General features: G+C 40.2%; 1 protein-coding gene across 1 annotated transcript in view; it reads left to right on the forward strand.

Annotated features, from left to right (window-relative positions):
- Positions 1-10,042: 10,042 nt before the first annotated feature.
- Positions 10,043-25,255, forward strand: part of cntnap2a (contactin associated protein 2a) — a 312,740-nt gene continuing 297,527 nt past the window's right edge. Inside the window, exon 1 of the mRNA XM_069151565.1 lies at positions 10,043-10,738. Within this exon, the coding sequence (XP_069007666.1) occupies positions 10,636-10,738 (103 nt within the window). The 5' untranslated portion in view covers positions 10,043-10,635. The remainder of the gene's footprint in view (positions 10,739-25,255) is intronic.

Consider the following 25,255-nt stretch of genomic DNA (forward strand, 5'->3'; position numbering starts at 1 on the left):
CTGGGATAAATGCATGACAAATCAATCGGAAATAAGCGGGAGTGGACAACATGGCAGCCTGGATGTTGCCATTTAATCGACCCTTATCTGACTCCTGTCCGATTGGCCGCAAAGCTGAGTCAGACAGCATGGGTTGACCCTTTCAAACACGAATTCAAAGTGTATAACCCTGGTTGGCCACTCTGTCTCAAAGTGGTATTAGTAATAGTTGCATTGATATTATTGAAGGCAAGCAGCCAGTGAGCTAATGATGACCGGAGCGCCATCATTTGGAGAAGGTCCCCATGAAAAGGAAAAAGGAAAATCCCCCCGCGTAGGTCATGAAAACAAGACTAGGGTTGTGTTTGGATTTTCCACTTGTACCGTGTATGTCCACTATACTGTTTAATGCACTATGAAATCATTACGGGCACACCAAAAGTTTGCGTGTAGAAGCTATACCTTACAACCACTGACTATCATGCATTGGGGACGGTGTTATCAAAGTGTTGTTACGAGTTGGAATAGAGGGCGAGCTGTCACAACAGCTTAGGCTCAAACGTTACCTGCTAGATAATATGATTTTTATTTGTACCGCTTCTGGTGAGAATGATATGGCTCAGACATTTCGACTATGCAGTGACTCGTCCCTTTCTCTGCCTGAGCAGCAGTTTTTCAAAATTGTTTTTCTACTTGTTTGAGAAACTTTAGTTACCTAGTCTGAACTGTAGGAAATTACAATAGTGATTTCAAAAATAAAGTTACAATATTTGCATGTTAGCTATAACAACAATTTAAAAAACTAAAGTTTTTTTTTTATGTATTAGATTGCTTTGCATGTAATGTTAATTCACAATTAACATATGGAAGATTAGGATATTGAAGTCCACATCATGCTTACGCAGGTGGATGGACTACAGACAAAGTATGTGAATGAAGTTATGTGTGCACAGATTTGTAGTTTTATCTCAATATTGTGAAGAGATATGTCAATTGCAACATGTACTTATCCAAAAATAGAAACATTGGCGTCCATGGCCTCACATGTGGAGCAGATGGTAATGCGACACAGATGATAATTATGAATATCTGCCGCATAATTATGTTGCAGCGTAACATCCAAAAAGTGTCCACAATGTAACAACAGCTGTTAGTCCTCCTCTCCTTTTTATCAGGCTTCATTGCCAGATTTTGGACTGACTGCCAAGAAAGTTTAAGTCGTTTGGGATTTCCCACCGTGAATTATATAACATCATGGAGTATAATAGCCAAAGAACTAATATTTAGTCTTACTGAGCGAGCACATGACATAATGTTAGCGGGTCTGTAATTTCACATGGTGGGCAATTGCACCGTGAAACACAGGTGTTACTAATCACATTAATTATAGCTACTTTCAGGTGTGCCAGTTGGGTCTCTTGGTAAATCTAGATGGAGGGGAGCCAGCATTAATGTAATTAGTTACACTTGTGCTTTTCCTAATATGTGAAGTCAAATGTTTTTTCCTGAGAAGCTTGACTATCGAGAGATGGTTCCTGCAAATAATGAGCATGCATCTTGACATTTCAGCCAGCTGTTACAGGTAACAGACATAAATATCATATTGTCTTAGAGGTTGTAAGATTTTGATGTGTGGAAACCTCAGGGATTTCTAATTTGTATTTCTGACAAAATTGTCAATACATGATTATGGAGGAAGTTTTCAGCTGTGGTTTGCTAAATAGCTCCAGTTGTATCTTAGGAATGGTTTACAGCTGGTCTGCTTCATATGCATAGATTGCCTGAAGAACTTTTTCCTTTAATATCAAAGTTATTCTTGATGGTCAAATTATTTGATATGGCTGAATAGACAGACGAGGAGGAAAGTGACTGGGCTCAGCAGTTTCAGTGAAGGATGGAGCTCTCAAAATGTGGTTTGTGTACTATGTGCACAAGAGTCAGAACCCAGAATTTCAGCTGTGCCGAGTTCAGAAGTTGTGATATGGAAATGGCAGATGTAATTTTATCCATGTAGAGTTTTTCTTAGTAACTTAAATAATTCATCTGAGGAAAATGTTGATGTTCCAACGGCCTCATCTTCATCCTCTGTCATGATGTCTTTGCATTTCCTGCATTATGTTACCAAAGTCTAGCTTTCCAGTTTGTCTTCTACGTGCTGTCCATGCAGCTGTTGGTTAGCAACGCTGTTCTCTCGACTTAATCACTTGAATGACAAGCTTACAGTAAGCACGACTTCTCGTGTTGTAACGACGAGCTCACAGGTTCCATTTGAACCCATTGTAATACTTGTGTCTACACAGCTCTTTGAGGTTACAATCCAGTTTTTAATAGACCTTTTTCACTGCAGAAATGTTGGCATGTCATTGTAGCTGTTTCACTATTATGGCTGACGGTGGACACTTAATGGGACGGAGTCATCATTAATAGAAGTGTGCATTCCCTACAATGACAAGGCAAAACTATTACTATTTGGACAGTGGATCTCATTTTTTGTTCATACATCTCTCTGCCATTCAGACTGAGGTGGAGTTGTCTTTCCATATGTGAACACACAGAGGTGACACTGCAAGTACAGGAGAAAATAATAAAACTAAAAAAACATATCAAAAGTAGTTGGTCTGCCAGAACTGCCAGTGGCAAACTAACTGTATGACTGCACAGCAAATCAAGACTTCTGCCCGAGGGTGTAATCGTACGTTTCCTTGTCAACGATCAAGACGGACCAAAACCTCAAGAGGCTTTACAAACAAGATGCAAACTACTGGTAATAACAGAAAGGCCAGGTGGTAGATTGCAACAAAGAGAAACCAGTAGAGCCTTGGAACAGGCTTGTGGACTGATGAAATTAAAATCAATTGTTATCAAAATGATGGAAAGGGGAAAAGTGTGTGGGGGGGGGAAAGCACTAATGAGGCAAAGCAACTCACATCTCACTGTCAAACATGGTGGTGCTGCTGTTATGGCTTGAGCATACATTGCGTCAGTGGAACTGGCTTTCACTGATGATTTCACTGTTGACTGGAGTAACAAGATGAATGCACAGATATACAGGAGCATTCTGGGTGCTCAGATTCAGCCAAATGCATCAGAATTCACTGGACAATATGTCAGCAGGACCGTAGTCCTTAAATTACAGCTAAACTAACAAAAGAGCTTTTCAGAATCAAGAGGTGGAATATCCACGACTGGTCAAATCAATCACCAGATTGATTTCAATCTCATTGAGCAGCGTTCCGCCTGCTGAATGTCGTACGAGCTGAAGGTGTCTGCAGGGACGGCCTAGGAGAGCATCCATGGGGGGAGATAGTAACTGTCTGCCGATGCTGTCACAGTCCTGTCTATGTGTCTTCAAGCATTACTTCATATGAATCTGTCCAATTACTTCTGAATTGATAAACCTTGGCCGCTGTATGATAAAAAAATGCCTATATCAATATAACCCGACTACATTTAATGCTGAGACATGATACTTTAGTATAGTGTCAATAAATTGAATGTGCTGAAGCGCAAAGCCTGAAGAAATGTGCAACTGCCCAGTTAATTACGGTCTGGACCGCATACTGTATTACATTGTGTTTATGAGCACTGTAGGTTATATATGCCCTTGTATCATGTATTACTCATCCAGTGGTACAGAGCTTTAATGGATTGAATATCTACTTGCATGTCTCTTATCATATTACACTTACAGTAATGCTTGAAAGGAGTTGTGTGCAAACCCAATGATGCTTTAGGTCATATATGCAGAAGCATAGAACATTTTAAACTATTCTTAAACTTTCAAACACTGCTTTAGGTCAATGCACAGTCTACTGTATCTTCACAGCATGTCAGTCTGCTGCAAATGAGTTATTTTATATTTTATCTGTACTTTGCATGATAAGCCTGAGTAACATACAGTATTATCACAAGTGCACAGGCTATTTATTGATGGCATATTCAGCAGAAAGCACATTCATCATAGATTAACTGAAGAAAAGTTCATACCTGCAGTATTCTAGTAAGATATTGGTTCAGAGAATGGAGAAGCACTGCACACTGAACTGAATATCATCTCATTATTTTTAATTGAATGAACTATTAATGGTTTGGTGCATATTGCCCTCTTCAGAAAACATCTTGATCTGACATTCTGGCTTTGACTTTTTATAATGTAAGACTTAAAAATGTGAGTTGAAGAGTGGCTTGTAAGTCCACTGCTTTTAGGAAAAGGGACTAGACAGGCAAAGATTTATGTGTTTTGAATTATGTAATTGTTGAGGCTTCCATTTTGCAGTATTTTGATCAGAGCAAAAGATGTAGTCACAACAGAGAAATCAAAGCAAAGTTGCTCACATCAGACTAAATTCTCTATCCAACCACTCAGAGTAAGGCCATAATCATTAATTTAAGACCCGCCTCCCCATCACCTCGCTCTCTATCTTTTCTTAACCTACCCTCTCCTTACTTCTCCTTGCCCTTTGTCTTGTTCTTCTTTACCTATTTGTTCTTTTCTCCTCCATTTCTTCTCAGATTGTATGCTGTTCTTTCTTTACTGTTCCTATTCCCATCTCTCTTCCTCTTCTTCAGTCTCTGTCTTCAGGTTTTTTCATGTTCGATCAATCTCCAGTACTTTCTGGCACTTTCACCAGAATGTTGCATTTGCTTTTAAGTGTGATCTATTAACAGCTGACATCTGTTCGATTGCAAATGAAACATGGTAGGATTTGCAAGAAGTTTTCATGTTTAGAAAAATGCCAAGCTTTTTTCTTGCGAAATCAAACAAAAGCGTATTATTATTTGCTTTATTAGTTACTACTATAATTAATCAAATGTATCCATTATATGAATACATTAACTGTGCTCATTATAATTTGAAGAGCTTTTTGTGTAATTTTGGAAGTGCAGCTTTTAGGGGGAAATATGTAATTTTAAATCAATTACAGTAAATGTACAACAATTATGGGGGTCCACAGGCTGTGCCAATGTTTTTGAGAACGTCTGTTAGCAAAATGTGGCATGTTGAATTATATACTGTCTATATTGGCTCAGAAGTCCTGATTTCACCCTGGAAAATGAAAAAAAAGTTACATAGATTTACTTGTTTAAATAAATAACATAACTATATTTGCAGGAGCAAGGAAGCATCCCTGCACACTACTGCTGCTCTATAGTCTGCAGGCGTCCAATCAACGGCAACATTTTCTAAACCGAGTTCATCAAGGCAGCAGTTCTACATCCTGCTGACTGGCTGAGCTCCTCTAATAAGGTAAGGTAGCATGGTAGCAAGCAGAGAACTCACTTAACAACACCAAGAATTTCCATATGCACCAAGACAGGACGTGAAAATTATATTTTCACCAAGTTCATAAAACCACTAAATCACATTATGACACCACTGAATCGGGGTGCTTGCATGCTGGGACGTAACTATGTAATGATAATTTGAGGTCGAAGTAGATTAAGTTATAATTTACTAACTGACTAGAAGTAAAGTTAAAAAAAAAAAAAAAAAAAAGTCAATCTTTTTTATGTTTCTTCCCATCTTTACTTAGCATCAGAATATATTTATGGTATAAAAGCGGTAAGCAATAAGAAAGCAAAGTTCATGTAGTCATTGATGTGAAGTATGGTATTAATGAAACACTTAAGATGCCGGAATATTACTATTTGTATCTGTTAAATTAGACCTAAAGAACGGCTGCGTTTCCCTATCGTGCCATGTTTGCATCATTTGACTTGACTATATGGCAATTAGCATATAGACTTAGTGTATTTAGTTTATTGTTCTCAATGCACAAGAGATGATCACCAAAGCAAAAATATTTATTCCTTGCACTTCATAAAAGGAGAGCTCCATGTCATACAGAGGTAGATGTATTATACGTGATGAAGCAGTTCTCAGCAGTAACTTTCCTTCCCTTTTTATTGACACTGTAATGGTTTCCTTCTTTACTAGAGATGGCTAAAACAAATTCAGCTTGAGCACCAAATAAAACGGCGGGTTTTATCCTCCTTCTGTGATTGTGTTTGTCACAGTAACTCGGTAATAGGAGTTCCTGATGAAATTGTGGAGGAGGGATTTCTTGTGTTCTTTTACTTTTTCCAGTGCAGTGAATCACTGTAGACCACTCCTGAATTTCTCCCTGGAGTAGCAATTTGGTGGAATTGTTCTCCACCCCTCCAACTGTATGAAGGATTTAAACAGTGAATGTTGTCCTCACCCGAGATCTTGTACATTGTTTTTTTGTTGTTGTTTTGTTTTTGTTTTTTTTTTATCACTTTTTCTTCTGTGGATATTAAATATAGTTCGGTGGTTATGGAGAATATACTTTGTGCAGAATTAGGACCTGTACAAATATTGTCATCACAGTGTTTCCTCTCATAAAACAGAGCAGGAATTTTTATCCAAGTCTTGTTCAAATCTTTCATAAAACTTCAAACTGTTTAGCACAGCAGATGTTCCCTTGTGTTATTTGGGAGAGATAAAGGCTTTTCTAATTACCCCACAAACACTGTGTGACTCTAACTTTCAACTTTATTTTCTCTGACCTACGGTGGACAGGAAACGGCATTGAAGCAGCCAGGGCAACTGCTGTCTCTGAAAATCTCTCCTTTTCCACAAGCGCTTTACTTAACAAAACAGCCTTCCTCTAGAGATTCATCACTGCTGTCATCAACTTTTTTTTTTTTTTTTCAAAAATCTATGCCCCATCAGTCGTCACTGCTTTTTTTTTTTTTCTATGAGATGAATGATGGCCGCAAATTACCATGCATGACATATTGACAAACCCATTTGCAGTCCTTGTGGAGAAACAGCAGTCATACAGCTAAAGGCATGGTGAATGGGTGGATGGAGTAATCAACAGGCAGAGGAGGGAGCGGGAGACACGGGGGGGAAAATGACAGAAACGGCTAACAAAAAAAAATAAAAGAGATGAAAATGATATAAAGAAGCCTGTATCTTTCTTTGGCATATCCCTGATCACTGATATGAAGTCATACTTGATATTGTGGCTCAGTGGATGGAAATCTTATTTTGTCCGGCAGCCAGTTTACCACTTTTGTGCCAACAAATGTTGAGACTTAAATTCCCAGAGAATGAATCTTAATGATTTTGTGGATTTTTTTTTTTCTTCCTGCACCAGCAGGTTAAGATTTTTGTTTCTTAGTGAAGTGCCTCGATAACTGTTGGATAGCTTAACATTCAATTTGGTGCAAATAGCCAGGACTCCAAGTAGATACATCCTAATGATTTTCTCCAGACTTTTCATCTTGCAGCATCAGAGGGTCGACGTTTCCACATATCCTGTGAAACATCTCAACATCTGTTAGATGGATACATTTTACACAGATGGCCATGGTTCCCAGAGGATGTATGCTAATGACTTTGGAGAGCTCCTGGATGTTCCTCTTGTGCCACAATGAGGTTGACATTTGTGGTTTTGAGTGAAATGGCTCATCAGCTATTGGCTAGTGTACCATGCAATTTGTGGTCTCAACAGGATTGATTGTAATAACTTTGTTCTCTCCCAGTCTTACCAACCACAGTGCAATCGAATAGAACTGCTTGTGTGGCAATAGACTCTTAAAATACACTCAAAAAGAATATGGACGCCATACTTTTGTTTTCGCTTTCATTTTTCACGAGTTGAAGTAAACGATCAAGGACTTCTTTGATGCACACAAAAGCTTTATTTCTCTGAGTTTGTTCACAAATTTGTTCAAATCTACGTTAGTAAACACTTCACTTTTGACAAGATGATCCATCCACCTGACAGGTGGGGCACATCAAGATGCTGATTAAACAGGTGGAGCGGTCACCATAAAAGGCCATCTAAAACGTGCAGTTTAATTACGTAACACAATGCCACAGATGTCTCAAGTTTTGAGAGAGGATTCAACAGGTATGCAGACCGCAGGAATGTCCAGCAGACCCTGAGTTGAATGTCCATTTATATACCATAACTAACGTAAACGGTGTTTTTGAGAATGTGGGGTACATTTTGGTACAGTAAAGTGCTTGCTAATAAATGATTTAAACTAATTTGTGAAGAAAATCGGAGAGAAATAAGTCTTTTGTGTGCATAGAAGTTTTAGATCTTGAAACATGTTGCGTTTGTATTTATTTATTTTTGAGTGTAGATTTGTTCTCGGCACAAAGGGTTGCAGTCCTGTTGTTAATATCTGTGGCATACGTTTTGATATATAGGATCAGATTTGATACCACCGGGAGATGGATCTATCATCTGTGATCAGATCGGATTGTGTTTTCCCGGTGAATGTCTTGTGATTCTCTCTATCTGTCGTCTTGGGTCCGTGTTTGGAACCATGTTTTTCTGTTTGATAATTAATAAATACAATAAATCAATCAGACAGGCAGTATAATGCTTTAACTTCAGTATGTTCCCCAACGGTAGCTGTGTACGTTCTTTACATTACAAGCATTAGTGCGAATTTCTGCCCTCATATATAAATAAATATGACATTATTTAGGTGCACTCGCAGTATTTTTGTTAATAGAAAATATCTACAATTGAGATGTTTTAAATAAATATGTGTTCCTGGAAAAACACAACAGAGACAACTCAAGCTGACCAACCACAGTTCTTGAGGTCCCCATGTGGTGTCCTCTCGGTTGCTGTATCCCTGATGTGTAGTTACAGGAGGTACGTCAGCCACAGCGTAGCCCACGGCATCGTTTTGAAGCCTTTGCATAGTTGCTGCTGGCTTTGTGTAACCTTTTAATGCAAAAGTATAAGTCTTGCTTTAGTTGTGTTGTTTTCACCCGTAAAGAAGCATCACACTTCTTTTTACATAACACACAGCCTTAACCGCCTGCATCTTTTTCATGTCGGACTAATTAAATCAAACAAGCTAATTGACATCCTAACACTTCATAACGCAGACCCTGAATGAAAGATGTTACAGCTTCTGTTGGTTGTGTTGACTGATAACAATGTTTTTGACCCATGGGCCTGATGATCGCACACTGACTGTGTGCTCACTTTGAGCAGTCAGTGAGACATTACGACTGGTGGAGCTGTCTGTTATGAATTTGCCATTATCATTCACCATTTTCTTCATTTAGAAAAATGTCCCTCGCAGTAATGATAATCACACATTATGTTCTGGATATATGACAGTGACTGAGACATGATTGAGCGACATGATAGTGACAAATGTGGAAAGCCAGATATGGATGGCAATTTATCATTCTGAAAACATATTCTTTCTCTTGCATCTGAAGGAGATTACAATATATGGATTTCTTTCTTATTCATGGAACAATAACATCACCACCACAAAGGAGCCAGCAGCACTATAGTGGAACTTAAACAGATGTATTGTGTTACAGAAGTGGATCCTCTTGTGATTGATGTGCCCCACAGCCCTATCAGATGAGCTGAATAACACTCTCCCAGCACCACCAAATGTTCCACAAATATTCATATGAGCATTATAAACTCTTTTTATTAGATCATGTACAGTTGAATTGCTGTTGAGGTTGATTTGGTTAAGTTTTACTCCTGCCACTTAGTGGCAAAGGCTTTACATTTATCCATTACTTTTATCCGATCGTCACTATTTCAAATAGTTTTCACACACTCCAAACTGGAACACATGATGTCAAACTGGTAGGGCAGCTTACTGGTTGTTGCAGATTTGGTAAATATCACACCCATTTTTAACATTAAGGTTGTAATTTAGTCTTTTTTTATTTATTTATTTATTTTTTATTATTGAGTTCAGTATCAGTTGAGTTGAACCATTCAATTCATTCAGCCTGTTTCTGACACATCTTTTTTTTTTTATGTAAAACTAATTTGTGAACAGCCACTACATCCCAGAAATCTTAAAAAAAAAACTGTTTCATAATTCATCTTCATTATGACACTGAGAGACAGCGTGTTTCACAGTGAAAGCAGGCAAATAGAGGAGATCAGTAAGGACATCAGGACGCAGGGTAACTGCAGGTCGCGTGTGATGTTTTTTTTTTCTGTTCGAGCTTTTGATGTGAGGAGCGAAGACGAATGCACGAGTAATAATGCCACCACCACCCAGAGAAGGAGGGGGGCACTGTGTGGCAACAAGAAACGGAAAGACGTTTAAGGGAGAGAGGGAGAGAGCTACTGGAAGACTGAGAGAAGTTCAGCGCCACGGACAGCGCATCGGAGTGCCGGACAGGAGAAATCAGTTCAGTGGATTAGAGATGCGCACTGTCATGCCTCCCTGAACTACTGGAGGCTGGACTGTACTCTCCAGTGGCACCCTGTCGCCCTGGTCTTTTGCAGATGGAAACTCGGTTGTTGTTTTCTTTTAGTCGCGAGTCGCTAAATTAGGAGGCGAGACAGCTGCGGAGATAAAGTACGTTCCGTTTGCAAGCACAGGCCAGCCGGTTTATCGGCGCGATCCTTACATCATCTCTTTATTGGAGAGAGAAACGGAGTGAGGCAGAGAGAGAGAGAGAGAGAGAGAGAGAGAGAGAGAGAGAGAGAGAGGAAGTGTGTGAGAGAGAGAGAGGAAGTGTGAGAGAGAGAAAGAGGGAGTCCGTGCAGCCAGGCTCCTTTCCGCCAGTCCTCTACGGCGAAGCGAGGCTGACTGACCGACTGGCGTTACCGCCACTCAGCTGAGTGTTCCTGCTCCCGTTCTCCTGCGCGCACACCAGTCGTAAAGATGCTCCGGCACCGTTCTTCCCAGGGATTGACGTTGTTATTGCCGGTCGTTTTGTGGATTTTCTGCCATGTCAACGGTGCGCACGGAGCTCTGCCAACAACCCGTAAGTTGTTATTTTTTTTTTTCAGTTTTTATCGGACGCGTCTCTCCAGGGCTGATCGGGTGAAACTGGATCCGGGTGGGAAGTAGATCGAGTCTGTCTCTGGAGCAGAAGCAGTTCAGGTAGAGACCGTGTTTACCGGCTGTACGGTGGTGTTGCCGGGCTGCACCGGTGAAAGTAGGAGCGGGGTTCTGAGTTCAGACCTACACGTGTTAACTCTTCAAGATCTCTGCTCCATTTGTTTTAGCGCACGGGTTTTATGACAGCTGGGGGGTTTGATCGCGGGTTTTCAGGGTCTCCAGACATGGCTGGATCATTAAATGACATGTCAGGTGTGTCAGTTGTGGTCTGCTGCTTTTTGTGCAGTCGTCCGGAAAAGTGCATTTAAGAGAAGTGCAGATGGAAAACATTTAATAAATGCGCTGTTTCTAATTCCAACCCTCTCTGGAATTTGTTTCATTTCTTAGGTTAGTTTTTAGACTATTGCTTTGCATTTTTCCCAAAGAAGTCGAAATACATTAAAAAAAAAAAATTAAAAAAAATGAATCTCCACTTTTTAAGGAGTTGTGGTCTAAAGGACCTTGTGGAGGCTGAGTCTTCACTGTCAGTGACCCTGAGGCACATTAACGATTTAAAAATTGTAGTCTATAGTTTGTACAGTCTGATTTAAGTGCTGACACAGTTTATTGCATTTGGAATTTTGATTACAGTCTACAATTACTGAGCTAAGTATATTTAAACCAACTTTATTTTCCATCAAACTGTCACTGGAAAACTTACACCCCAGATGATTATCATACATTTATTGGATTTATTTAGCCTGGTTGCAACATCACACTTTATTGTGAAAATCTTGAGGTTTACCTTTTTTGCCTAACAACGAACAATCTGTGATTTTAGTTTTGAAAGTTTTCTTGACTTTGCACAAGTTGTGTACCCTTATAACCATCGACATATTCCCGGGAACTCGGTATATGTTTAAATTTCACATATTTATTTTCCATGCCTTTTCTGTTGTTGCGTTTTTTTTTCTCACGGTAAACCGAACTAACTGGCTGCTTGATTATTTTTTATTTTAAGGTAGAATGCACCGTTACTGGTCCTATCCTTCTTACAAGGATCCAATATGCTTCTACGTTTTACTGGGATTATCCATGCTTGGTTCGGTGGCATTACGATGTTGCTGACGGTGACTGAGCCCGTACTCAGAGGGTTCGGTGTGACTGATTCCCCCGGTGATCGCCGGGGCTTCTCCGGTCCTGGATGGATGTGTCCGGGAAGGCGCCTCATTAATCATCCCATCTGACAGACGACAGCGGAGAGACACTACCGCAAGCCGTTTGTGCTGGCGTGTGCGCGTGCAGTGGTGCCTGAGTCAGTGAGTCTGACAGAAGACCGTCGACACGGGGAGAGTTAGAGGAGATTGGTAGTGCGCTTTTTCTTTTTTTTGTTGCACAAAGCTGTTGTTAATGAGAACGACCTCACAGAGAAAAGGTGCCATGGTGGTAACACTTTATAAAACTTTATTGATCCCTTTATGGAAATCGTCTGTCCTCTTGCTCCTTTCAATTGCCAGGTCTGACTGGGGCAGCTTCGCTGTACCTGGTGCAAGAAGACATTCAGTGTCTTGTTAAAGGTTTCGATTTCAGGTTGCTTTGCCAATTTATAAGCCCATAAGTATTTTAAAGAGACGGCGAAAAAGTCAACCAGGCTGTGTTTAACACGTGTTTTATGTAATATTACAAACTACAGGACAAAAATTTGACACTGCGGTACTTTTCAAAGTGTGAAGAGGGATTATTGTTGGAGTTGCAAGATGACAGGCGAGAATGTGTGTGTGTGATACAGAGAGAGACAGGTGAAAGAGTCATCTAAACATAATGTTGAATCGGATCAACAGTGCTGACTTTATCCCCTCTCAGTGAGTGGATGTGAAACACTCAGGGGAAGAGAGTGTCATTGTGACCAATGGTCTGCAGCATGGACTGAAAATAATTTACATTTTTAACCTACTGTGGCAAACACACTCACACAGGAAAGGTCAATGGGCTGCTTGACCTACTGACTGTGTGGAGTCCTGCAAGTGTACATTAAAAGTGCTTCTGTCTACGTGTACCATGAAGGAAAAACAGCAGTAATGAGAAACGTGTTCTGCTCCCACGGGTTTATGTGAATATGCATGTTTTTCTGTGCATGGTTTCATACAGATTCAAATTTCGAACTAATTCCCGTATGTTGAGCAGTAATCCAGGGATTTTTCCTTCACAAGCTTGGCCTGAAGCGCCAGTCAGCTTTATGTCAAGCCTCTGTCGATTTGAATTATATATCCACATAAATCACACATATACTGTAGGGACTACATCATTTGTATAGAATATGACAACCTTTGTCCACAGACCTTTGATTCAGATAAGGAAAAACTCTCTCCAGAAAGTCTGTATCGGGAAGACAAAACAGCATTAGAGCAGAGACAATAAAAAAAAATAAAAAATGATACATTGTAAATATACTGTATATGAAGAATAGGATCTTACGGACGTCCAGCGACTTCCAGGTGTCGCCAAACAAATAAACTACGCAACCACATCACTGCTATGAAGACCTAGAAAGATGACAGACGACACAAACATCTAGGAGCGGGAAACCGACTTGTACACTAGGGAGAGAGAAACAGAGCTGAGTTTCCTGCAGCATGAACATCCAGATCCAAAACAGCTGGAATGAGGCACAAACAGGCAGGGGAGAGGGAGAGCTTCCAGGATAGTCGACGGTCCAGCAAAGAGAAACCCGAGTGAAATGAGAGGACTCGGAGGAAAAATAGGGATTGAGGGAGGGAGGGAGAGAGAAAAGGGTGCACAGCTTGGATGCTGACGCGGTTGAGGAGCATTAAACAGGTTGGAGAGACGATGGGTTTATCGCACCGTCATCGGCAGGACAACACAGATGACACTGTAGGTATTACAGGCACAACAGATTCATTGAGACTTGAGACCGACCTGCAGGGGCGGTGATGTCAGCAGGTACAAGTTCTGAAGTAATCCAAGACTAAGCAACTGACCTTAGGTGGAGGCAAAACAATTGATTTTGAGTTTGGTTTCAAAGGTCTCTGGGTCGTACAGGTAGGTTCTTCTAGAGGCAGCGCAGCTGGCTGGTTTCTTTCTAACTCTGGGGGGGGGGGACAGACAGCAGCCCGGTGTTGCATCCCGTTGCCAGCTGAACGTTCAGAGAGCAGAGCGAGTACGGGATGGAATATAAGTTTTAAGTAGGTCAAACAGGTATGAATTGGCCTTTTCAGCATCTTCTGCGTTGTTGTACCACTTAATTTCCCTGCAGAGTGATATTAGTTAAGACTATCGTGCTCTAACAAAATTACATGAACACGCACAAGCGAATATAAGAACTCCAAGACTATCAAGACCAATTCACATACAGTGCATACGCAGCCATCAGACGCAACTTTAGAAAAGTGGGTGGTGTTTGTGTAACCCTGGTTAGGTTTAAAGATTAGGAAGGTGATGTGGATCAGTATCGGGCATCAGTAAAAAGGCACAACACAGGAATGAACTTTTCATGAACTATATTAACAACTGCAGTACAGATGGTTAAACAACAAATGACAACAACAAACTAAAATAATAAAATGCGCACAAATAAAATAATGAAATGTCTCTGGGTCCAGTCTGTTGTTGTCGGTTAGCGCATTGATCGCTGGGCTCGATCCTTGTTTGCGTTTTTGTCCGTCCGACCACACCGTGAAGTGAAGAAGGGAAATCCACTCTCAAATCGTTGTTAGTCTGAACGATCCTCCTCGAGGACTCGTAGGTCGGCTCGCCATCCAGTTAACTGGAACATCTTCCCTGTCGCTGGATGTTCTTCTTTACCACCCGGACTTGCATAAAATCCGTCGTTACCATAAACCACGCCCTATAGACAGGTCCCACATTCACAAACATTCACATCCACAGTACATTAACACACACGGGTCTCATTTCGCTGCTGCACGTCGTGAACGCCAGCTGTTGCTAAAATAACCTCTGGTTCAAATCTCATTGTCAGTCATCTCTGTTGTACAACAAAATAGTTCTTTAAGATCAAGTTCAGTCCTGAATTAATTGGAAAACTCTTAACTTTTAAAGTTATTGGTCTCCACAACCAGAAATGACCTTGATTTAAGGTTTAAGACGACATTCATTCAATCCAATATATTTCCCCACAAAGCGCGCAGCGATTTCTGCTGTGAATCGCTGAAGCTCCGTGAGAACTACAAAAGTGAATAAAATGAGCAAAATCAACAATTATTACAGCAAAGCTTTCTTTAAATCTCTCCTCCACAGACATATACGGCCTCACAGGAACAGCACGTGACCTTTACGCGGTTGCATTCACAGTTCGCGAGCACAGAATCGCGGTTTTCACATTTCCCTCACGCCACCCGCTAACACCATCAGCATTCATCTATGTCATTTAACGTCGTAAAAGTTAGCATAGCCGCGAGCGTCTTTTTTTTCTCTCTCTCTCTCTCTCGTCTCACTCGACGCATTCTGCTCTTATCAACTTCTCACTGAATTTCTCCCACTCACCGTTGATCACGACGGATGCCTGTCTGTTCTGACAGGGTAACAAAGTTGAACCTTAGCCTCTGTGTTTGGTCGAAGCAGGAGATCATGTCGCACGCGAAAGCGTGGGCTGCAGTTGTCCTTGTTGTACTTCAGCTGTACCCTGTAATGAGTTGTCACTGCACAGGTATGTAAATTTGTTGTTGTCAAGTCGAGGTCCCTCACCATGGACTATAATGTCTCATATTCATTTTCACATTTGCAATTCAAATAGGCACCGTTTTCTGATTAAGATGGTTCACAGAGGAAATTCTTGACAGGAATGTTTGTTCGGTGCACACAGTGTGTAATGTACTGTACTTGAAGTACATTTTGTACGCTCAGATACCCGGCACAGTTGTTCAGTATTCTTGGATGTAAAGAGTTTAGTTTGACCCCGTTGTTTGAAACGGCAAATCTTGTATTAATTAGCACTGAACTGTGTAGCTCTGCTTCACACCGCCGCTATTCATTTCTCGCTGTGCAAAGGGCAGGCTTTTCATTTTGAACTGTCCCAGCACTGGTGTGTGAAAAGTAAAGGACGTCCCTTTAAGTCAGTGTGTTAGTGAGACTGTAGGTGGTTAAATGGGATTCCCCTAAAGCCTGTCTGATAGGAATCAGATTAACCTTTTCTCAACTCATTAAGCTTGCCAGGCCGTTCGACATAGACATCAGTCTGGTTTCACCTCCCAGGGACACAAGTCAGAGTCTCCTGTTCTTCAATACACGTCATTTTATTCCAGGTGAAACCACATGACCATATTTAGTCGCATCCTGTTGCAAACACAAAGGTTCTTATGTGACTTTGAAGCGTTGGTCATTTTTCCTACTAAACAAAGCACTGTTTAGCCCGTGTGGCTTCTGGAACAGGACAGCTGATTTTTTTTTAATTTTTCTAGATTGTTTATAATCCAAAGAAAACAGAAAAATGATCCAGTACTTCCTCACAGTCTTGCCACAGTGCTTTAGTAACACTGGCGAGAGCAGCATTGCTTATTTCAGTTGTCTACAAATGAAGCACTGTCGTTATTATATCATCAGTCTCTTTCGGAAAGATGTAAATGGCCATGGCTATAACTTTCTAACAGCCAACACATTAACCAACAGACAGGTAGGCCTATTGCCAATCCTGTGCCTTATCTTGGTGTGTGTGTGTGTGTGTGTGTGTGTGTGTGTGTGTGTGTGTGTGTGTGTGTGTGTGTGTGTGTGTGTGTTTGAGATGGCTCCCATTAGGGGGAGATAATGATAGGATTAAGGCTGGAGGAAGCAGACAGGGTTGCTTCAGATTAGCTCCGAATTTGTTTTGTAGCAATGTTTGGCCGCTGTGTATTTATACGTGTGCACCTGCCTGTGTTTTGAGCATGTGTGCGTGTGTCCATGCTGCCAGATTAATCATGCATTGAGACAAGTGAACAAGAGCTTAGAAGCAAGGTCTACTTGTTAATAGCTCTGCCATGTCTCGCTTTCTGTCTGTCCCTCTTTATCTAAATTGCTCGCCTCCTCCTGCTTTTTAGTTTGTTTTTTTTTTTTTTTTTTTTTTTTTTTTTATCTATCACTCCTTAGCCCTCCCTTATATTCAGCAAATCTTCCTCAGCCTCTCTTCTTCAGTCTCCCTATAGCTTTTCCTTTCTCTTTTCACCTGTCGTTTTACCTCCTTTAAAAAACATCCAGTGATCAACAACCCAGCCTCTTCTCCTATTTTCTGACTGCCTCATCCCCAACAACCCCAATGATTCATCTTCCTCCTTCCTACTCCTTCCCCCTCGATTTCTCAATTTTTCTCTCATCATTTTCCTCCATTTATTTTACGCTGTACCTCCTGCCCTTTTTTGTGTCGCTTAGTAATTCTAATTCTGATGATCCTTACTCGGCTCTCCTCTGTGGTTTTGTCGTCAGGCCATAATCACTCTCCTCCATCCATGTCTGGTTTTTTTTTCTTCAGTCTTTCTTCCGTCACTCAGTCTCTTTCCTCGCAGTCTGTCCCCTACTCTTTCCACTCCTGATTACAAATATGCATGATTTATGAAAAAGTCCCTACTAGCCACTTTTCAAGTATGCTCATGCAAACTTTCAAAGCAGCACCTACACGTGTGTGTGTGTGTGTGTGTGTGTGTGTGTGTGTGTGTCCAATTTTCTGACATGGATCACAGCCAAACAGCCACACTATGTTCTCCTCGTTCAGTCTCAAGCAGCTTTTAAGTTCTGCTTACCGTGTCAGTTTATGAATATTTTACAGCATTAAAACTTCAACTAATGACAAAGCTTTTGTGACAGAGCAGCCTGTAATAAATGGATATGAAGTTGATTTGACAACAGTACCTTCGCAGTTTGCAATGGATTATATAACACAAATATAAAGTGGAAGAGACCCCTAGGTTCTGGATTCTTTTGTTACAAATGATAATATCAGCGTCACAGTTTGAGTTTAAAGTTGAGTCTCTGAAACATCTGTATGAACTTTAGAATATCTTCAGTATTTCCCTTTTGCTTTAATGACAGCATGTACTTGTGCTGCATGGACTCCACAAGTATGTACACAACCTGATACCCCATGTTATCCCAGCATGTCAGGAGTGCTTGTCTTTCTCAGTCTCCATAAATCTTCAGTGGGGTTGAGGTCAGTTGACTGTGGAGGAAAGTCCATGACAGTCAGCATTCATTATCCTGCTGCAGTATCAACACTTCCCCACATGATGCAAATCAGAGGACGGAGTGCTACCTCTCCTTGGGTCGGGATGGAGTTGAGGCGGTGCAGGCGTCCAACTCCAGAGTAAGCAAAACACCTCCAGACTCTAACATTCACCCTACCATGTTACACTGAGCATTTTAAAACCCCGCAGTATCATCCTGTGTCCGGTTTGTCTCCTTACATCCACCCTTCTGTTACTGTCTGTTCTTCTGTTAGTGTTGGATTCATCAGTAAAAAGGACTTTTTTTTAATCCACTGTAAAACACTGGAATGTCTGAGCCCACCCCGGGTGTTTGTCCTTGTTTCTTCTTTTGAGAACTGGTTAAAAGACCACTGACTGTCCTTTAAGACCTTGGCCAGATATCCTGCTTTTAGCAGTACTTCCTGGGCTCTTGTCTTGTTTATTAAGCAAAGTGTGTATCTGTGATGAAGTTGCTTTTCTGTACCTCAGTGAAAACAGCTTGATCTATTGATCTTCTGTTGGTGTGGTCACCTTTTGTCTGCTTTATTGTGCTTTGGATACAATTGATCCAGTTTGTGCAAAGCCTTTTAGGGTGTTATGCACTGCCCCTTCAGTCACCTTGAATCTAGCCAGGATTTTACCCTGACAAAGCTCTTCTTTTGTTAGAATAACAATTTTATCACTCCATTCGAATGCTGTTTTCTCACCATACCAATTCAATGCTGTACTGAAAACATTTCAAATAGGGGAACAATAGCTGCAAGTTGATTCACCTGAACCAAGTGAATCAACTCATCTCTGATGAGACAATGAAATGCACCTCAGTGTCGTCTGAGCGCTGCTTCAATGGAAGAAATACAGCTTGAGGAATTTTGAACTTTTGAAGGAGTTACCATGATCAACGCTGCAAATTTGCAAACATTTTATTGCTGACCTTGAAATATTTCTTTATCAGTTTGCATGTATTACCTTCTTTTGTTTTTGTGTTTCTAAATCCTCAAATTTAATCTAGGCCTGATTATTTCCAGGTTTGCTTGAAAATAGGAGTGATTTTCAATGTAATCTCAGGCTATTATATAAGTAAAGATTTCTTAAAAAGAATAGATCACAAACAGATTAAACATCCAATAGTTTGAAAATAAAATACCATGACTGTATTTCTGTACGATATTTTTCCTATTCACTTTGAGCTTTAAACCTAGACTGCAGTGTCAGTCTCCTTGAAGAATTGAAATGTCTCTCGGAAAGGAAAGCTACCTCGAGGCCAAAGTGATACAAACGTACCCTGACAGGTCATACAGCATAATTCCCTTCACAATGTCATTAACGTAACACACACACACACACACACACACACACACACACACACACACACACACACACACACACACACACACACACACACACACACACACACACACCCTCTTCCTCTGCCTGCCTCACACACACATATAGACACAAACATGTCCAGGTCATTTAATATTGCTGCCTTCAGATACATTAATTGAAAACCAAACCCATAATAACGACTGCAGTAAATTAATTGTGTAATTCTGCGTGTGTAGGAGCAAATTGGTAAAATCATGCTTCACTACATGTGACGCTGTAAGTGTGTCTGTGTCGTTGTGTAAATGCGCGGGATCACAAAGTCATTCTAGTGGAATGTGTTCTCATTAGAACCCGTCAGAATCTGTCCACCTCATTGGACAAGGGTCTCTGAGATGGAGAGAAGGCTGGTAAGACGGAGGGAGGGAGAGAGAAGGGCGAGACACGAGGCGGCGTTTATCAGAAAAGTGACAAGGATGAGGAGAGACACCTCGAAGAAAGATGGTCAGGAAGCGAACATTTTCTCTGACACCTTGTCGTTCAATATTATCGTTGTTATTATAATCTTTAGCTGCATCAGAGCACAGCCACTGCATTAGTCAGAGGATGGACCGGGCTATGTCACATAATACTGCACTTCCCTTTAGTGATACCTGTTTTTTTTGTTTGTTTTTACAACTTAACCAATCACACAGGCTTCATAATTCCTTTTCAGTTGTTGTGAGTATCCACTTAAATTCCACTTCTTTCTTACATCAATCCTTATTTTCATATCATCTCTACTGCGCACACTGTATGAACACAAAATGTCAGAGGAATGCAGAAAATACAGCGGCTAAAACTTAACAGGCAAAACAAAATGAAACCACATGACATCACAATAACAGTAAACAACACCCTGCGAGAGTTTAGAGATTTAAAAAGCTTGCCTCTAAAATCCTTTTAAACTTTGGACCTCATCAGTAATTACAGCAGATGTTGCACATGTCAAATTAATCAGTACTCTGAATCTACAAGGCATGTTTCTTTAATTTTATGTCATCATTTTAATTTCACAGAATTCAGGTTTGTATTGATTTTTATTTTTATTTAAATAATACTGGAGCAGTAATCACGCATTCCCATGTTTGTCCATTTTTAAATCCATAACAAGGAAGGAAAAACAACGACAGAGTTCAACAATCTTACGTAGATTAATAATGGGAAAATGTCATGGATGAGCTGTGTAAGTGTCTACGAAGTGTGAGAAAGAGCAGGTAAAAGCATTGTACTGTAAATGAAACTGAGGCGAATCATCAGTGTCAAAAACAGCACAAAGTAGAATCTGTGAACTGCAGGAAAAAGGTTTGAACACATGGGACAGAGCAGTGTTACAACCCCTGTACATGGTCCTGAACAACATCTAATGCTATAGGGACGGCATCAGTGTAATGGATTGTTTTGTGTCCGGCAACCAAGAAAGAGCTGCTAGTTCAACAATACGCACATGATGACCCATCGACATCCCACCCACAAACACGGACTCAATCCAACGACGCTGTGCTGGTGGGCCTCTTTATTGTAGCTGTCTTCTGTTCTTCTGTTTTTATTGTCTGAGCTGCATTCAGAAGTGCTGTTTAATCACAAATATATTGGTCATTCAACAAGTGACTGAAAATCTATAGTAATACTGGAGGCACTGTAGTACATGGCAAAGTAATGACATCAACATTTTTTTTTTTATTATTGTTATTGATTAAAATAGTATGGCATTTATTAAACCTTTGTCGCATGGTTTAATTACAATAGCATCTACTTCTAAGTATTTTCGAAAAACAGCTTATTTTTTTTCAGCCATTGATTGGGTTTGTATTTCCTGTTTACAAGTTTTAAGTTTGCTTCAAATTAAAAGTGATTTTTTTTTTTCTCCCCAGCCATCATCCTGCTCAATTTCATGGCATGCATTAAGGAAATGATGATTTTTTTGTTGTAATTATTTTGACCTTACTAATCTCGCATGGATAACGAGTGAACTAACAAAGTCTTTGCAAATCTTTTAGCCATAACTGCAGAAATTATACAGTACAATTAAAAAAAAAAAAAAAACCTCTTCTGCATTAACCGCTTTTTTCAAATAATGTAAGTTTTACGACATAAGAAAAAAATACTCCACTTCTTCCTTGCTATGAGTGTGATATAAGAAGGTCAAAGTACGTATTTGTCACAAATGTCCAACATGACAGAGGGTGAGATGTCTCTTCAGGACACCAGTGGCAGCGTAACTGAGCTGCTGATACATGGCAGGGAAACCACTGATTAATCATACATACATTATTTAGTAATGTACAGTAATTTAATGCGGCTTTGAGTTAATAACATTAACTAATTAGTTATTGCTCATGTAAAAATAATCAGCATACATTCTTAGGTCATTAGTCAAAAGTTTTGCTGTGATTTTGCTGCACAAAGTTGTTATTTATGAATATATAGAGAGTGTATTGTCATTTGGGAATTAAACTGTTGCTTTTTGCCTGCCTCCCTTCTTTTAGTTTAACCTATATTCTGCTACATTAACCCTTTTGATCTGCGCATGCCTGATGGGAAACGAATCTGGGGATTACACATTAAAATCCACGGCACAACATCTGTTCAACTGTCTCACTCGCGCACGCACACACTCGTAATGCTCTGCTCATTGATGTTAAGTCTATGTCTGTCTTTCACTCTCTTTCGTTTTGCTCCTTCATACAATATGTACAGTTGGTATATCATACGTGAGAGAGTGAGTTTGTGTGGTAGTCAGGCGGTGCACGTGCATGAGTCCACTTCTGTCATAATGGATGTTGGAGATCCAGCCGGCAGCTCATGTGGAAGAGTGCTGTGGAAAAGGGCATTGTGCCGCAGCTAAGACAAATGTTGTTATTACTCTCAGCCTTTGCATTCAATTTGTTTTTTAAGCCGCTTGAATACCCCATTTACAGGCCAAGATTAAGTGAATTAATCTTTGGGCTACTTCCATTGAAGAAACACTCCTCCTGTTTCTCTGTGGACTCAGAAGAAAAAGCTCAGAGACAGAATGGGACCTCAGCCAGCCAAGCACTATGAAAACATAACCTGTGGGTTTCTCTCGGTGTGTGTGTGTGTGTGTGTGTGTGTGTGTGTGTGTGTGTGTGTGTGTGTGTGTGTGTGTGTGTGTGTGTGTGTGTGTGTGTGTGTGTGTGTGTGCTGCTGTAGCTTAGCTACAGTATATGACTTGGTCAGTGTGTATCTCACTGCGTGTGTATGTGCTTTTATGTTAATAAAGAGGAGAGAGACAATGAGGAGGAGAACAAATGTTACTGGGAAGGCAAACAGGAGTTCCCTGCCTCGTCTAATGAGAACAGTATTTCTGCTAAAATCACACCACTGCCTCCAGTAAACTGGGCTGAGGAGGAAATGGATCATTGTATATGTATGTATGTGTGCGTGTTTGGATGCACTGGCCTGTGATGTAAATGGACAAATGTTCATTGTGTTCCCTGGGTGTGCTTGAATGAACGTGTGCGTTTCTGGGTGCATGTGTGAGGAAAGGGATTTCAGTGTGCAAATTGATGTGTGTTTCTGTCCGATTACATCCAGTGTGTGTGTGTGTGTGTGTGTGTGTGTGTGTGTGTGGGTGGACGGACTGCGCGAGCAGTGGTTAAAGTGCACAGTAATTGGGATGTCAGACAACCGTGCTCTCTTGCAGAGTCTTGCAACAACCTCCATCACGATTCCTACAAAAACTAGGATTCCCACAATTTGTGTGTGTGTTTTAATGAATCTGTGTTTGTTGCATGTTGGTGTCTATAGATGCTTGTAGACTCTGAATTAGCCATACATATATACGAATGTGAGCGTGAACACTCGTTTTACTGTGTTTGCCCTGTGATTGACCCCTCTTCTCACCCATTGTCAGTTGGGATAGTCTCCACCTCTCTCCTCTAAGGTGAGAGAGTGAGAGAGATGGATAAAAAAGAGAGAGTTTAGTGTGTATGTGAATGCAGTCCATTAAGCTCTGGTTCAAGGTGCTGTTATAGTGTGAGCTAAGATTAGCCAGACAGGGGTCACTGCTTCCTCTTTACACCTTTTCTTTCACCTGCCTTCTTCTATATTTTTATTTCTATGGTGCTTTCCTGGTCTTTTCCTCCCTTTTTTCGGCCCCATCCATCTTTGCTGGTGTACTCGCCTCTTTTCTTCTCTCTTTCATGTCAGTACGTTTTATTCACTCAGGTTTCCTCTTGAACTTAACCCCTTCATTTATCTTTTTTACACCTCTATATCTACATTTCATCTCTCCTTTAAGCTTTCTAGAAAAGTGGGTAACTTATAGTTAACTTGACAACTATTGGTTGATCGATTCCAGAGTTGGGAAGGTTAGTTTTGAAATGTCACAGGTTACAGATCACTAGGGACCCTGCTAAACAATTTATAAGTAATGTAACTATTTAAATCACTTCATTAAAGTAATGTAAATTATTACATTTGATTAGTTTTTGATTACCTCAGAAACAGAACTCAGAACAGAAACCTTACAACAGAGCTCAGCAATGATTACTGTCAAACTTGTTTTGGTCACATGCATGTAGATCACAACTGACTGCAGTGAAGAAGAAATGTTCCCGTAACCTCAAATCTAGTCGATATTTATGTCAGCTCCATGCTGAGTGATGATAAAACTATCAACAAAGCCGGGTAGTGTTTTCTGACACTGGTTCCTGAGTGACTTTTTTTATATGGCTCTTTGTCTTACCCAACGACATGGCCAACTGCCTTAGTGAGGTTGCTTAGAGCCATACACACTGATTGTATTTGTAGATGAGTGAATTCAAACAAGAGAACCAATCAGGCTCAAAGTTAAGCGCATACTGCCAAATAACTGGAGCCTGTCCAGATGTTGACAGGTGAAAAGATGCAAAGCAGCATAATAATATTATATTCCACATTTAAGCTATTTACTAAAAGTAATATATTTGGATATAGCCTTGTAATCACCAACATTTTCAATTGTAAATTTAATTATATATTTTTTTTCTCAGTAACTGTAACAAATTACAAATACATTTCTTTTGAAATTGTATTATTTAACTCTGTTTTATGTAACAAGTTACTCCCCAGCACTGATCATGTCCTGGATACTGTGCCCACAGTTGGATTCAGATTAACCGTATACAGTACATGTGGTGCTAACTAATGCTAATTTTAGAGACAGTTTTACCATTTTCATGTTAGTTTGGCAGGGATAGGATGATATTACATAACATGAAAGAACAGAGTTAGACAGTTTTTCGTCATACAAATCAAAGTTGAATATACGGAATAGATTATTTTCTTGAAAAAGAAGAAAAATATTTGGTGGAGCAATCGCCAACAGGTGTAACAGATCAGCTGACTGATGACACAATTTGGCAGCAGATTCAGTAACCTTGTTTATTAGGGATATATTTATCAGCAAAGAGTGTTGGGACAGTTAAGCTATCAGCAAACTTCCATGAGGTTCACAATTAGATTTCATTAATTGTTACATAAACTTGTATTCACCACACAGAAAAAACACATTGAACACAGCCCTCATCAAATATTCTATTCTAAAATAAATTGTAAATTCTATTCATTGTTTACACTAATTACAGTTAGCAGCTAACAATTGCCCTGGGAACAAGGCAGTTATCCTGTTAGCATATGCACAGAGATGTTTGTTGAAATGGCGCCCGGAAATCAGTGGATCAATCCTCACATTGAACGCCAACTGACCGCTAACTGCTAACCTTTGTTGCCTGACTCTCTGTTTACGCAAAACTTCAAGTGCACAGCTACATCAGCATTTGCAACTCAAGACCTTAGAGCAGATTATTTAAAAGCAAATCCAAAAAAACGGCAAAGGCAGGTTTAGCTAAAAAAAAAAAAAAAAAGTGTCATTTCTAGTTGTCAGACCAGGTAAACTAAATCCG

Source organism: Embiotoca jacksoni, unplaced genomic scaffold, assembly GCF_022577435.1.
Source record: "Embiotoca jacksoni isolate LCO1_2020_lvr unplaced genomic scaffold, fEmbJac1.0.p SCAF_17, whole genome shotgun sequence".
Lineage (NCBI taxonomy): Eukaryota > Metazoa > Chordata > Actinopteri > Embiotocidae > Embiotoca > Embiotoca jacksoni.